At 32.4% G+C, this 14,855-nt stretch overlaps 1 protein-coding gene across 9 annotated transcripts in view; it reads left to right on the forward strand.

Annotated features, from left to right (window-relative positions):
- LOC143232471 (AKT-interacting protein-like) overlaps nucleotides 1-12,550 on the forward strand; it is a 65,666-nt gene extending 53,116 nt beyond the window's left edge. Inside the window, exons 6-10 of one of the 9 annotated variants that reach the window (XR_013017542.1) lie at nucleotides 2,651-2,792; nucleotides 5,149-5,244; nucleotides 7,740-7,875; nucleotides 8,916-9,104; nucleotides 12,236-12,550. Coding sequence is in view for 1 of the 9 variants with exons in the window: in XM_076467985.1 (XP_076324100.1) it covers nucleotides 2,651-2,731 (81 nt within the window). In the remaining 8 variants the exon portion in view is untranslated. Of the gene's footprint in view, nucleotides 1-2,650; nucleotides 3,368-5,148; nucleotides 5,245-7,739; nucleotides 7,876-8,915; nucleotides 9,105-12,235 lie in introns of those variants that run through there. The other 8 variants (XR_013017543.1, XR_013017544.1, XR_013017545.1 and 5 more) reach the window with 8 other exon arrangements.
- Nucleotides 12,551-14,855: the final 2,305 nt, after the last annotated feature.

Below are 14,855 nucleotides of genomic sequence, written 5' to 3' on the forward strand. Positions count from 1 at the left end.
AAAGCTATTCCTGGAGACTCAAGAAAGGACAGATCTTATAGCTCACTTCGAAGATGAAGCATGGAATAAAAGGGTTGCGTACCTAGCCGACATTTTTGACCATCTGAACAAGCTCAATTTGAAGCTTCAAGGAAGGGAAACACATGTTCTTTTTTTTCAAGATAGTCTTCGGGCCTTTGTTTCCAAACTGCAGAACTGGCGTCGTAAAACCTATCTTGGAAACATCGCTATGTTTGAAAAACTTTGTGGAGTGACGGATGAGTCTTAGATCCAACTGGATCAGTTCCTCAAGGATGAGATTACCGAACATCTTCAGCCTCTAGAAAAGGAAGTCGAGCGTAACTTCCCTGAGCTATCACAGGAACAGGAGGCCCTGGTAAGGAACCCATTTTGTACTGAACTTGATGTATCCAGCATCCCAGATGATATCCAAAATGAATTTCTGGATCTAAGGAACGACTATTCAGCTCGTGATCTCTTCAAGGTGAAATCCGTGACTCAGTTCTGGTGCGCTATGTATCAGTCATACTCCAAAGTCAGTATGATAGCTTTACGCATCCTTGTTCCATTTGCTTCTACCTACTTGTGTGAGGCAGAATTTTCCACTCTTGTCAATATAAAAACAAAGAATAGGAACAGAATGGATGTTGAAGATGGCATGAGACTGGCTTTAACAAACGCTCGGCCACGAATTTCAAAGCTTACTGCTGAAATGCAACACCAGGCATCTCACTAGCTGGGTTGGATAGCTGTTCAAACCTATGTTAATATTATTTTAAGAAACATATGTTTTTTTTGTGAATTCAGGTTGGACCAATGTGATTAATTTGCTAATAAATAAATAATTACAGAATTTTAAAATATTTTTTAGATGTTTCTTTCCCTCTCCTTTACAGAAAATAAAAGAAAAATTAAGCTGCTGATAGTTAGCCCTAAGTAGGGGGTCACATGGGTTTCAAACTTTTAGGTAAGGGGTCGCGAGTGTCAAAAGGTTGGGAACCCCTGCGCTAGGTAGAGCCAGCAGCCGTGCATGTGTAACTTGGACACGTTTTGAGGACGGTTTGGTTGTATTGTTATAAATTAAATTTTGAAGAAAATTGGCTATATTGCCAACGTTGAGCTAGAATAAATTTGTCTAAGAGAAATAATCTCAGATTTAAAGAACAATGGAAAACATCCAAGAATCGTTATACATTTGTACCGGCACATCTGTCTTAAGTGATGTGGTACTAGTATTAATAGTCGTATATTAGTTATTTACCTTTTTCTAATTTGAATCAGGAACAGCAAGATAGTTGTACAATATTTTCTATCCATTTTCCTTGTCGTGAAAAAAATTAAATTTGATAACAGTGAGTTAGCTCAGATGTTATCATTTTTATGATATGCATAGTTTATAGTGTACATTCAGTTAGATTTGATTAGTATGTAGCTTACCTAGTTACTGCCAACAGTATGCAATATTCCACAGTTAAAATATTTGGATGAGTGCAAAGTGAATTGTTTTAATTTGACTGTATACACAATGTGTAGTTATTCTAAATTTACTGTATACATGACAACCATATATATACCTTTTCATAACTTGTAATGACTACGTACACTACTGCAAACAGTATTTTCCACGTGATTACGTAGCTCAGACTACATAACTTTAAAATTTCAAGACAGACATGTGTGTAGTCAAAGTTTAAAATCAACTGTATTATGGTTATCTATTTATTTTCATTTACCTCTGCACAAATAAATTGTGTGTAAAACCTTAACAGATATTTACAACTATGTTATAACAATAACGTGACACACATAAATTTACAGTTATAGTAATATTGTCTTACATGGCATATTTTAAACTTGAAGTGACCTAAATAAATCATCTTATTTAAGGCATAATGAACATTAAAATTTTAGCACGTGCATAAGCTCTTAACTTTAGGTTTAAGTTAGTTTTACTTCTGTTTATCAGTGTTTTGACCAGAATTGTATATTTCTACGAAATAGGTTTGCAATATATTTTTTATGTAGAATGAGCATGCTTGATAAATTGTTTTAATATTTTCTTACAAAACAGTAAGAATGTTACTATATTTTTTTTGAAATTTTTCCAGTATCTTTTGCTTATAATACTGTACTGGTATTTCTCACTTACTTAATATTTTCTTTAAATGTTAGCTGTGATTAAGTTTTCATGTGCCATTCTTTGTATTACTTTTATATTGTTTTAATAATTTAATATTGCACTTTTTGCTGTTTTTTTTTTACCTCATGAATTGTTTGTTCTGTCTTACTGTATGGGTATTGTAGTTTGTAATTCAGTCTACATATTGCTTGCTGTGGGTGAAGAAGTGCCTGCTTCAAGTTTTTCCATTTAAGAACTTTGTAAAGATTTATACTTAATACTATTCTGTTTTTTCTCAAAGGTAATTTTTTATAGGAACATTAAATGAATAGCAGTAAAACTTGTTAAACAGTTAACTTTCTTATAATTTTATATTTAAGTGGAAAAGAAAAACTATGCAAATTTTAGGTGACTTGAATCTTGATTGTCCAGGGATTAGTTAAAATGTTAAAAATAATTTGGGACAAAATTGATATTTTGTGTTCAGAACAAGATTTAGTGTGAACAAAACTGTATTTTTCTTCTTTACAGAACTATAAGATTTTAAGCCTTTTTCACTGTGTGAATGGCCTTCAAGTTCAACTTTCCAGCTCCTCCTCGTCATGTCAGTGAGGCTGAACAAGATTAATGTGAAGAAACTTGTGAAGGAAGAATCTGTCCATCAGAAGAAAAGGTACCAATAAACAGTGGAGGTGAAACTATGGGGGTAGAGATGTCAGTCAGTCCACAGCATGTACACATTTGTCCATTTCCTTTTTTTTTCTTCAAATGTTAAATTTCTTGAAGTGAGCTAAACATACATAATGTAGCTTTTACAGTAACATCTAGAGGACATTATAAAAGCAGGGGATCAACAAGATGGGACATACTTTTTAAGCAATCTGATGCAAAACCATTTATGAGGGAGTGGTTACAGAATGCTCTGTATTTCCTCTACTACATATGGGTTGATTGATGTATATCTCTCATTCTTTTCAATCAATCTTACAAGTCATTTTAAAATGTAAAATTGAACAGCAATTTGTTGTATATCAACATTTAATATGTGTATATGTGTCAATTATTTTTAAAGCTGACATTTGTATTTCTAAGCTCACTGCAGGCAAGGTCTGTAATTATGGACAGTGTTTTATCACTAAGAAAAAGAGCACTTTTGGAGCATAAGAGGAGAAAGGCAGGTACTTTAGTCCACCTATTCACCTCCATTGTTCGTGTTATTGAGCTCCTATTAAAAACCAAACTATCAAATGTCTTGTGATAACTTAAATTTCATTCTACAAGGCTTTGTGCCTTATTGTGAGATAAGAACTAGAGTATTTTTAGTAATTATTTTAAGTATAAAGTGAAAGAACACATTTGTTTAAACCTGTTATTGTGTTATGATAATTACATGCAGTTCAAAATGCTTTATATGATTGGGTGAAAATCACTTAGATTTTACATGTGGAGAGAAAATTGGAGTTACCAGTTCTTATGTTGCTAGGACCCTGGTGAGATGTTTGTTAGCATTATAAGCATAACATCAAAGCTTAAAGTGGTATGGGATGTTGTTGTTTTGTGTTTTATAGGTGCTATAAAACAATTCCACTGTCTCTAAACTGTCTTTGGTCTACACCAAATATCTTACTCTCTTTCTTTTCCCTTTTATTCAAGTACAAGTGGTAAGATACAACACAAAGTAACAGTGAAACAAAGTGCTTTGAACAGGTGCATATAGGTTTTCAGTAAGGAGTCTAATTAGTATTTCCACTGCTGTGAATAGTAGTTCACAAATGTAGGCTTCTTGGAAGGGTAAGGTTCAATAGCCAGTGCAATAAATACTTACTGGATAGAGGAACTACATTTCTCTTCTCAAAATGTCATGTAAGAGGGGGATAGGAATAAAACAAATGAACCCTTTCATTACAGACTCACTGTGTGTGACTTTGTTCGTAATCATCAGTTTCCACACTATAACTTTTAAAATGGTATGTGTATCTTCACAAAATCTGACTAGTTTTCTGTAAATATTACAAGTTTTTTGTATACAAAAAAATTCAGTTTTTGATCAAGTATTTTCACTAAAATTAAGTTATCTTTTGAAATTCAAGAATTGTTCAAACTAGTCCACTTTCTCGTTTCCTCCTCTTCAAAAACTGCATTACAACAAACTTTATTTAAGTGTTTTCAATCAATGGCAAGTAGTGTAGTGACTAAAAAATATAAGTTCAGGGTTATAAGATAAAATACACTGTTTAATGTAAGTAGTGTTAATTTTGTGAGTTAATATTTCATGACTGTTTTGTTTCACAATAAGAAAGTTGAAAGCAGATGGTTATTGGAAGTTGTGTAATTGATATCAAGGCTACAGAGATTTCTGGAATACCTCAATGTAAGATATAAAAAGTGTTAACAACCATATAAGAGGCCACAGAGTAGAAAGTGAGCCAAAAGTAAAGCCAAGGAGAATAGAATTTCAGTCAGAGAGAAGTTAGAAAATGTGAAATGAATCATTTAAAATAGAGAAAAATAGTTTGGCTTGTCAACTGCATTTTAAACCAATTGAATTTGGCCAAAATGGATTTTTGTTAAGAGAAACACACAGTATTTAGATCCAGTTGTGATACATGTAGTGTGAAGAATGTCATGTTTCACTTGTTTTGAACATATTTTCAAATAAGTGGAATGCACGCTGTTTATTTATTTTTGAATTTATCTCCAAAAAGTGGCAAACACCCACTGTAAAAGAATCCTTAGTCCAACACACCAATTTAAATTATTATATAAACTATTTAAAAGTGCATTTCTAATTGGAATGAAATCAGAACATTGCAATAATTGTGGTTCTTCAAAAAAGCTGTAAGAGTGGGTGTGCTTTTAGGTCTAATGCACCAGTGTCCAACTGTATTTCATAGTCACCAAAACTGTTTAAAATGTGTTAAAATTTTCACTTTGTGGCAAAATATTAACTGTGTTTTTAGAAATAGATAAAAAATACATAGTAATGTTTTCAATTAGTTGTTAATAAAATTAATTATACTCAAAAATAGGTGGTAGAAGTAAAGCACCAGTTCACCACAGATCATTAGCTGTTTTGGCAAGTGGTGACCATGTTGGACATCATGGATCTGAGGGATCTAGAGCAGGTGAAAAACAATACTCTTTTCTCTCTTCACATGTTGTCTGAGAAAGAAGGAAAATAACTTTCAAAATCCTGTCTTGATTTGTTGAAGGTAGAATTAGTTGGTATACAGATACCATATACCTCATTGCTATATTATGTGTATATATACAAAACACAAAAATCTGTATCTGTTTCTTGTTCCATTATCTAACTAATTCAGGTTCACTGGACCATTCTTAACCAAACTGTGTATAATGTTTTCAAAGAAGCAAAAACAGTAGTGCTTTCAATAGATGACTATCCTTCTTCATGAGGGTAAATGTGAAGATAATTTTGAAGGGGTCATGTTAATGGAGGGTTCATAAATCCTCCACCCCCTTTATTGCTGTTATTGAACACTGTGATTAAGTTAACATTAATTATATTTGTATATGGTGTCTTGTTCTTAAACTAAAAAGTAAGACACGTTTATACAATTTTCTCCAATATGCACGCACACGGTGTGGGGGGAAAGCACACAAACATTTAATATATACATCTTGGAGACTGTGCTGGGCTTTCTTTGGAGGAATTAAATGAACAAAAATGACTACCTTTGTTACAATAATGCATAAACTGAGATGAAGTTTCTATTTCAACAGTCATCATAAGGCTGGTATAAAAACTGTTGTTTAAGTTATAATAATTTCTTACTTTGACCTGTTTGTAAGACACTTCTGTAGCCATTGGCTTTCTATTAAATAATCATGTAAAACACTGTAGAAAGATGTTATGAGCTGGGTGTTGAAAGCAGGTAACAGAATGCACCCCTACTGACATTACAATTGATACTACCTCTTTCTACAGGGTCATAATGACCATTATACAGTGTAGTAAATGAATGTTATAAATGAATTATATGAAAATCAGGATTTATCTCATTTATCATATCTTCCACTCCCAGATTTTGTTTAAGTTCATGCACAAATAAAGGACAGGTACCTCAACTCAGAATTTTATGTTTCATATTTATCAAGCTATGTTTATGATTCTCGCTCAGAACTTCTCATTAGGGTATGTGCCAGTTGACTTCTAGGTGTTGCTGTACCTAACATGAGTCATCACAGATGGTACTTGCCGCTTCATGGGATAGTTCACCTGGTATCAACTTGAGTGTGAATTTGTATTATTAATGGCACAAAAATATGTTCTGGATTATTGCCATCTAAGTTGATTGGCCAGCTACAAGGAGAACATAAATTACATAATTAGTTTCTGTTCTGAAAGAATTGAGATCTATAAAGTGCTGCATTTTTATCTAGATATGTGTTGAGTTTGCAGTGCATATTTTAATAATAATTTTTCATTTTGAGTCTGTTTTAATTTTCATTCCACTTGTCAATTTTATTTTGCTAAATGGTAAACATGTGAAATAATTATATATTATCAAAAAGTTATAACTTGTGTTTAGTAAACTCCATGTTCTTTATAATGTAATATTTTCTCACAGAAATCTTTCATCTCAATAAATCATCAAGTCTGTCAGTATGCAGGGTGTGGATTACACGAATGCCTCTATTTTTGTAAACTACAATAATTAATCACATTAGTATTTCCAAAGTTTATTTTTCATACCATGGATCTCTGATAAATCTGTTTTAAGTTTATTTTATATTGCCTTGACAGAACTAATGGGGGCATCTAGTCAACTGTAAAAGTATTATCAAAATAGCCATTATCCTAAACCAAAACATATATGGTTCAGGTAGAATAGAATAGCTCTTCATCCCTACCATGCCTTGTATTGAGTGAATCATTATGGTCTGCATTTGAAAATGGGTCTTTGTGGTCATCCATTGCACTGTTTCAGGTGTTGTTGTTCCTTCAGACTCTCCATTGTGTTTTATGCCCTCACTTTTCTTCTAATGAAGATTGATAGCCCTTATTACATTCCAGTTTTCCCATAAGTACCACATCTTTCTTATATGGGTGAAATGTATACCTCGCTCAGTCTCCCACATAAGTTTTCCAAATCAGTCTTTCTTTTCTTCAGGTGTGTCCTCTGGATGGTTTTGGAGGATGCTTCTTTCCTTCCCTCAAACTGTTTCTTCCACCTATTCAGTGTAAGATTCTTGCTATCTGTTGATATGACATAATGTACTGTATTGGAAGTTGTAATTCTCCCAAACTGTAAATGTATTTCTGGAAGGTTCTTACCAAATTTCACACTTCCCATCTTACCTCTTCATTAAAACCTGATGCTTCCAAATTCTAAGAGAACTCAGTGATATCTGGTAGAATTGAACAGAGGAAGTCATAAACAAAATGAGAATACCTTACTTTATTATTGATGGAGGGTTGTTACATGATAATTTTAATGAATAATTTGCAATCAAGAGGAGGCAGAAACTCGTGACATGCTTGAAAACAAGGTTTACAAATAGATGGCAGCATTGAATATGAATATCTATTGATGTAAAAGGATTGTTTGTTTGTTTTTTAATTTTGTGAAAGCTACATGAGGTCTATCTCCACTAGTCATCCTTAATTTAGCAGTGTAAGACTAGAGGGAAGACAGCTAGTCATCACTACTCGCTGCCAACTCTTGGACTACTTCTCTACCATTGAATATTAGGATTGACTGTAACATTAGAAGGCCCCTACGGCTGAAAGGGTGAGCATGTTTGTTGTGATGGGGATTGGAACTAGCAACCTTCAAATGAAGAGTTGAGGGTCTTAACTGTCTGGTTATTCCAGGCCTGTGTAAAAGGAGATAAGTACTTATTGGAAGTTAATTTTTAGTACAAAAAATTATAAATAACACAACAATTTTATAGAATACGTGATGTAGATTAAAAATAAATATGTAGGTTAATCAATCTGTAGAATGGTATTCCTGCAGTATTGAAAATATGATTCAAATTATAAAATTTAGTAATTTTGAATATTAAAAATGTCTAATACTTTTATGACCTGCCAAGGAAAGAAAAAAAAAGTAGTGTTACAAGTTGATAATTTGATTCACCCAAAAACAGCTTACATCAACAAAGGTTTATATACAGTAGTAATTATTTCAGTCCCAGCAAAGTAGTTGCATAACTCAGTAAGTGTTAAAAATGTGTAACTAAATAATTGTACATTTTGATTTAAAGGGGGAGATTTGACAAATTATGAAGAGTTAAAATAACAGTATAGAAATATATTATTTCCAAGGAACTTTCAAAGTGTGATCACAGTAATGGTTACAAGGTTTATAGATCAAAATAATCCATAGTGTAATTAATATTGTAAAGATTAAAACCATACATTTACTAAAATAGATTAATTTCTGCATATAATCTAAGCAGAACTGTTGTATTACATATTCAAAACTAACATCATATCATGAGGACATCGTGAATGTAATAGCTACACACGTTTCTAAAAGGTTATTAATATAACTTGGAGGAACAGTGCTTACTTGTGTGAATATAATGCATCATTTATTTTTTATCAATATTTTAGAGTGGAATTCATATAATTAAAAAGTAATTGTGCACAATTTTCTAACTGTTGTATAATAAACTTACAAGGAAAGTATACAATTTATTATCACCTTACAAAAATATAAAACTAGAAACGTGTGTTAATCCATTACTTCTTATAAAATTATTGTACCTTTTAAATTCACATACTAGCATATTACAAATTCTAATGATACTTTTATTGTTTCAGTGGTTCAGAAACTATCTACACAGCCATAGTAACTGTTACTGGGTTTTAAGTTGCAATTAAAGAGATCAATGAAAACCAGCAACCAAGAAAAGTGCTTATCGTCACCGAACTTTTAGTAGTGGACAAAAATAAACGTCCAAACCATCGTCAACTATTTGGACTAACTATTTTGTTGGTGATGAATTCTGGGTTAGTGTTGTTACATTTTAGTTAATTCTTTTATTTTTAATCTTACCTGTTATAAAGTATATGCTAACATAGTCTTTATTTAATTAAATGGTCAATTTCAAGCAATTTTACAAGTTTAAGAATATTTTTTACATATCACTCTCACAGGTCTGCTTTGTTTAAATTGTAGATTTAAGTAATACGTGACAGTTTTAGTGTGGGAGGTTGCAGCCACACTTGGTTCTGACATAATGACTTTTTTAATTCATTCCATATATAAATAACTTTGAAATAACTTTATATATTTCTGTTCTGAGCTTCTACCAGTATGTTATCTCTAACCAGCACTCTTTAGTTTTTATTATGCTTGATTCATCTTCTTTGTATGTTTCACATACAATGTTATATACATGCTTACAAGTTTATGAAATTAGATGGAAAGTTAAATACTTTGGTGCAACAATAATATAAAAATGTGATTTAATAAATCTCGGAGGGACTTCCAGTGGATAAACTTAGTCTTTCACCAATAATTTCAAGATCTTTTAATAACTTGGGTGTATTAATGCTTTGCTTTAGTTAAACACAAATGTTTCTCTCACAAAGTTTAATAATAAAAATTATCATTGTTTCACGAAACCAAAATTCTTAAAAGCTACATTTTTGTATTTTAAAATACAATTGTCTGCTTTGTCCAGAATGTCTTCACCAACCACAGGTAATATATATAATAAAGACAAAAACAAGAATGTTCACATAATTCAAACATTTAGATGTAATGAAGGTAATAATGAACAGTGGAATGGTGATAGCAACAATGAATATTTTACAAGACTATATACAATTACAAACAGTTTATTATTGAATCTTGCGGAGTGTATGATATAATAATCTTTAAAATACATAAAGTATAGTGTTTTCTGCCACAGTATCACTACCATCTTGTTAAACCCCTATAAATAAATAGTAACATGTTAGGTAATTCACTCAGGGTGTTCTGCTACTGTAAAGTTATATTTTTTTTAGATATTTAGACAGTATTAGGGAGTATTATCCAAAGATTTGTACATTCTGATGTCATGGGTGTCAAGTGACATGAGTCGGTAATAGTGCATGAAGCAGATAGTATTTTTGTGTTTTGTGAGTAAGGTATATTCTATCTCTGTAATGCTATTGTCATTAACAGTATTGGTTATAATTTCTGATATATGTAATTGTTTTTATTACATATACATGTATATTTTTATTATCAAAATTATTTTGTGTTGTTAAGTTATGTTATTGATTTAGTCATCAAGTCACACTCCTTTTTCAGGTACTTGATTTAATATTAACAAATGGGAAACCAAACAATGAAAATAAAGATAACCTGCCTACAGATTTTCAAGACTTTCTAGACAGGTGTCTAGAAGTGGACGTAAATAAATCCCACATTGCCTCTGAACTCTTATTAAAGATATGGTATAAATTACTGTTATTTTACTCAGATATTTTGGTTTACTTTGAACATATTATCTTGATAACATACACCAAAAAGCAGTACCAGTATGTTTAGTTACATTTAGGCCCATTCTACAATACTGTGCAAAAGTGTTAGGACAAAGTCACAAATCAGACTTCAGGCAACTTTCAAAGAACAGTTGAAGGTAAATCACAGGTAAAATATCAATATTTTATTATTCTTCACATTTAGTGCAAGAAAAATTTAGTGAGAGTTCAACAAACAGTGAATATTTGTTGTGTCTCCTTTTACTTTAATAACTATGGAAAGTCTTTCAGGTTTTGTTACAAGATGTTTAATCACAGTGTCCTTTGGGAGTTTAGTCAAAATGTCTATGAAATCCCAAATCTGCTAATTTAAGTTGAGATGTGGGCTCTCAGGGAACTGTTGTAATTTTTTGAATAACTCCAGTGGCTTATTTCTCAGCTAAGTAATTTCTGCATATATTGGATGAGTGTTTGGGGTCATTATCCTCTTGGTAGTAGAACTCGTTACATATAATTTGCAAACCACTGGGTCTGCCATGATGGATCAGTATTTAGTGGTCCATTATTCCACCTATTTTACAGAAAGTTCCTGTCATCTCTGCAGAACAACACTCCAAACCATCACACTGCCTCTCCCATGCTTTATCACAGGTGCTGTGCATTGACATAAGAATCTTTCATCTTTCTTCTGCTGGATGTACAATGTACACTTTGAAAACATATTTCAAACTTTGACTTATCCATCCTTCTTTTATATTACTTCTTTCCAGTTATCAGCAGTCCAGTTTCTTGTCAATACTTGGAGAACAAAGTAAAAGTTTTTTTAACTGCTACATGATCAAATATTCTGTCATCATTGACTCATCTTGATACTGTAAATCTGGACAATTTTCTTTCATTTAGTACATGGTCGTTTATCTCATGTTTGAAACCAGTGTTCCTTCTATCCAGAAGGTTGCATAAACAAAGGTACTTAATGCCAGTATCATTGAATCTAGGTGTTCTGTTTCTTCCTTTCTTATTTTCAAATTTATTTGTATTATTCTCATGATCTATGATGTACTTCACTGTATTTGGGGAAAATTTCAAGTCTACAACAATTAGATGAAGAGTCCAACAAGCATCACATAAAGTTTTTATGCAAAGTTTCTGATCTACTGACAATTCTTTCCTCTTTATGAATTGTGGAATGATAACTTCATATGTGTGTTATCACTGTTTTTATCAAGATTTATTTGTGGATTGCTATTACATTTATTCCTTCTAGCACATACTGGTTCAATATACTAGCTTTTTTCTACATTGTCAAGACATTGCATGTAGTACCATGACATTTATTTCAGGCCCTAAATTTTACCACTATATTCATTCAAACAGAACCATTATGACATGTACAAGGTACAAGCATAGGAAATTCTAAAAACTCAGTGTTCTCACCCCAGCTCGTTTAATTGTTAAAAAGTGATCAATGAATCACTACCATGGCATTAAAATTTACAATCAGTAATAACATGGAAGAATTAGCCCATAAAATGGAAAGAATGACAAGATATTTTGCCCTTACTCTTTCACACAGTATTGTATAAAGAGACTAATTAAACAAACTGTATGTGATGTATAATAAGCACTTTTGTTAAACAGATGTTTTTTTATTTTTCACACAGCATCTGTTCATTGAAGTAGGTGGTCAGTGAAAACAATACAGCCCACTACAGTGATAACTAGATTCACATTAATAGCTCAAAAACCAAATATCCTAATATACATGTTGAAATATATTGACCATGAAGACTGGCATCATTTTAGGACAAGAAAATTAACAGATTGTATTTCTCAGATTTCTCCAAGAGCATTAGTATATTGGGTGTCACGACTTCCTATTATTCAGCTTATTAGATTTTGAAAATAATATCCATTTCTCCTCCATGTAAAAATGTTGTTATGAGTTAGGAATAAATAAAACTCTTGCTTAGATCAAATTATTACTTTATTTGCTACAATGAACATTTTTTATTATGTTTGTTGATAAAAATAAAAAAAATGAATAAACGAGAGGAAAGTTGATGTCAAACAGATATGCATTCAGATTCATCCTGATATTTTTGTGAAATCTACATTTAGTGTCAGAACTATGTACTATGATCTCACGTATTGCAAGTTCAACTTGCAGTCTGTGAGTTGTGGGTTGAATCCTTGTCCAACCAAACATGCTTGTTTTTTTCAGCCAAGTAGTCATTATAATCAACCCTACTTTTCTTTAATAAAAAGTAACCAAAAGTTGACAGTGGATGCTGATGATTAGCTGCATTTTCTTTAGTCTTTCATAGCTAATTTTGGGATAGTTAACACAGATAGCTTTTGTGTGGCTTAATGAAAAAATTCAAATAAACAAACAGACTTAGATATGTTCATTTTAAGTCAGTTTTCTAATCTGAGGCTAAAAAAAATCCTTTTAAGTGTTGCTTCTGAAATTGCTAGGAATTCCTCATACAGGTACTTGAAACAGTCACCATCTTTGTTTAAGATTATTACAAATTGATCTATCAAGCCCAGTTTTATATGAAATGAAGGTAATAGGACATTCTTTGTGTCAACCAGACTTTCACATTCAGTGTTTTCAATTCTGGTATCCGTCTGATTTTGCGTGGCCATTACTTCTTATCCAGCACTGATTTTGTGTCATTTGTCCCATTTCACACACAAAATGTGAAAACTTTGTCTGACTGGGTGTTTAATCTGACAACATTCAAAGGACTTTCAAGTTTCCACAAAATAGCTAGCCATGTTCTTTGTATTAGACCTTATTAACAAGAATTTTAATAGTTTTGTATGTTTCCTTCAAATGAATCGATCGACTAATAGGAACAAATACATATATGTTACTGTTTTGAAGAACAACACATTTTGGACCTGTATTGAAGGTATCAGTGAACTATATCCACTCTTCAGTCACAGGCTGCAACTCGTAATATTGGTATTAATTTAACAATATTGTTTCAATAAAGCAGTGAACATTCTTGCTAAATGTATGGAATAAATTCTTTCTCTTGATTTCTAGAAGCTTCAGTTTAGAGTTATTTGGCATTATGGCCGTTTTCAGAAAGTAAAATAAGACAAGTTTTAAAAGACTTGTAGCAAAATTTTAATAATTATAACTCACCAGGTTGACTAATGAGTAGTTCAAACAGCAGCATTAGACAGTTGGCCTTTCCAGTTCTGGTTTCGAGCTATTTGATGTAACGGCTGTTTTCTAATTTCAAATCAAACTACATGGACTTTGATTTTTAAAAGAGAATTATGTTAAAAAAGATGTAATGTGTAAATTAAAAAGTTAAATGGCATTAAAAAAATGAATGGCCTTTAAAAAAATAAAAATATGTGTAATGTTACTGATAAACCATGGAACAGAACATGTTTAAATTGGTGCTGTTGTTGAGAGTCATAAAATGTGGCTTGTTGTGACCTGAATGTTACAGAGACAACACAGTGGTGCAACAATGTCAGATAAAAGAAAACGAGTTAAAAAACTGACCAATGCATAGTCTAGTTAAGAAAACTTCCTCTTTCTGATCCTTGTGGAAGCAAGATGGCCAAAGTTCAATAGAGGGTTTTATTTGGAAAAGCTTGTTTTCACGTTGCTCACTCCAAGCCAACTGGCACAGAGCTGAGTCTTGAATACAGGACCATAGTCCATGTATGAAACAGACACAGCAGTGATAGTGCCAGAGCAGACAGATTTAGCTGCAGTGTCAGTGAGCCCATTCCTGTGAATACCAACATGGCCTGGTATCTAGAAAAACTGGATAGAAGTAGATGTTAAAAGAGAAATGGGCCTGTCAGTTTTGAATATTGATGAGAACTGATGTGAAGCAATTCCAGGGCCAGTAGAGAACAAAGTGAATCAGTACAAATGGTGCAATTTGAGTACTGCTTTGCTTCTATGTGATCCAGGGCAAGAGAAATGGCATACAGTTCAGCAGTGAACACAGAAAATGTTGAGGGGATTCTGTGTGCAACCACCGAACCACAACAAACCATGGCAGAGCCCACACAATCACCTGATTTTGAACCATCCTTCTATTTCTATTTATATGGATGGTTTGAAATCAGGTGACTCTGTGGGCTCTGCCATGGTTTGTTGTGGCTCAGTGGTTGCATACAGAATCCACTCAACATTTTCTGTGTTCACTGCTGAACTGTACGCCATTTCTCTTGTCCTGGAGTACCTGATTTTCTCAAATGATTTAAAGAAAGACCACATTTGGGGACTGTAATAAGCCTTGG

This window comes from Tachypleus tridentatus, chromosome 11, assembly GCF_004210375.1.
Source record: "Tachypleus tridentatus isolate NWPU-2018 chromosome 11, ASM421037v1, whole genome shotgun sequence".
NCBI classification, from domain to species: Eukaryota; Metazoa; Arthropoda; class Merostomata; order Xiphosura; family Limulidae; genus Tachypleus; species Tachypleus tridentatus.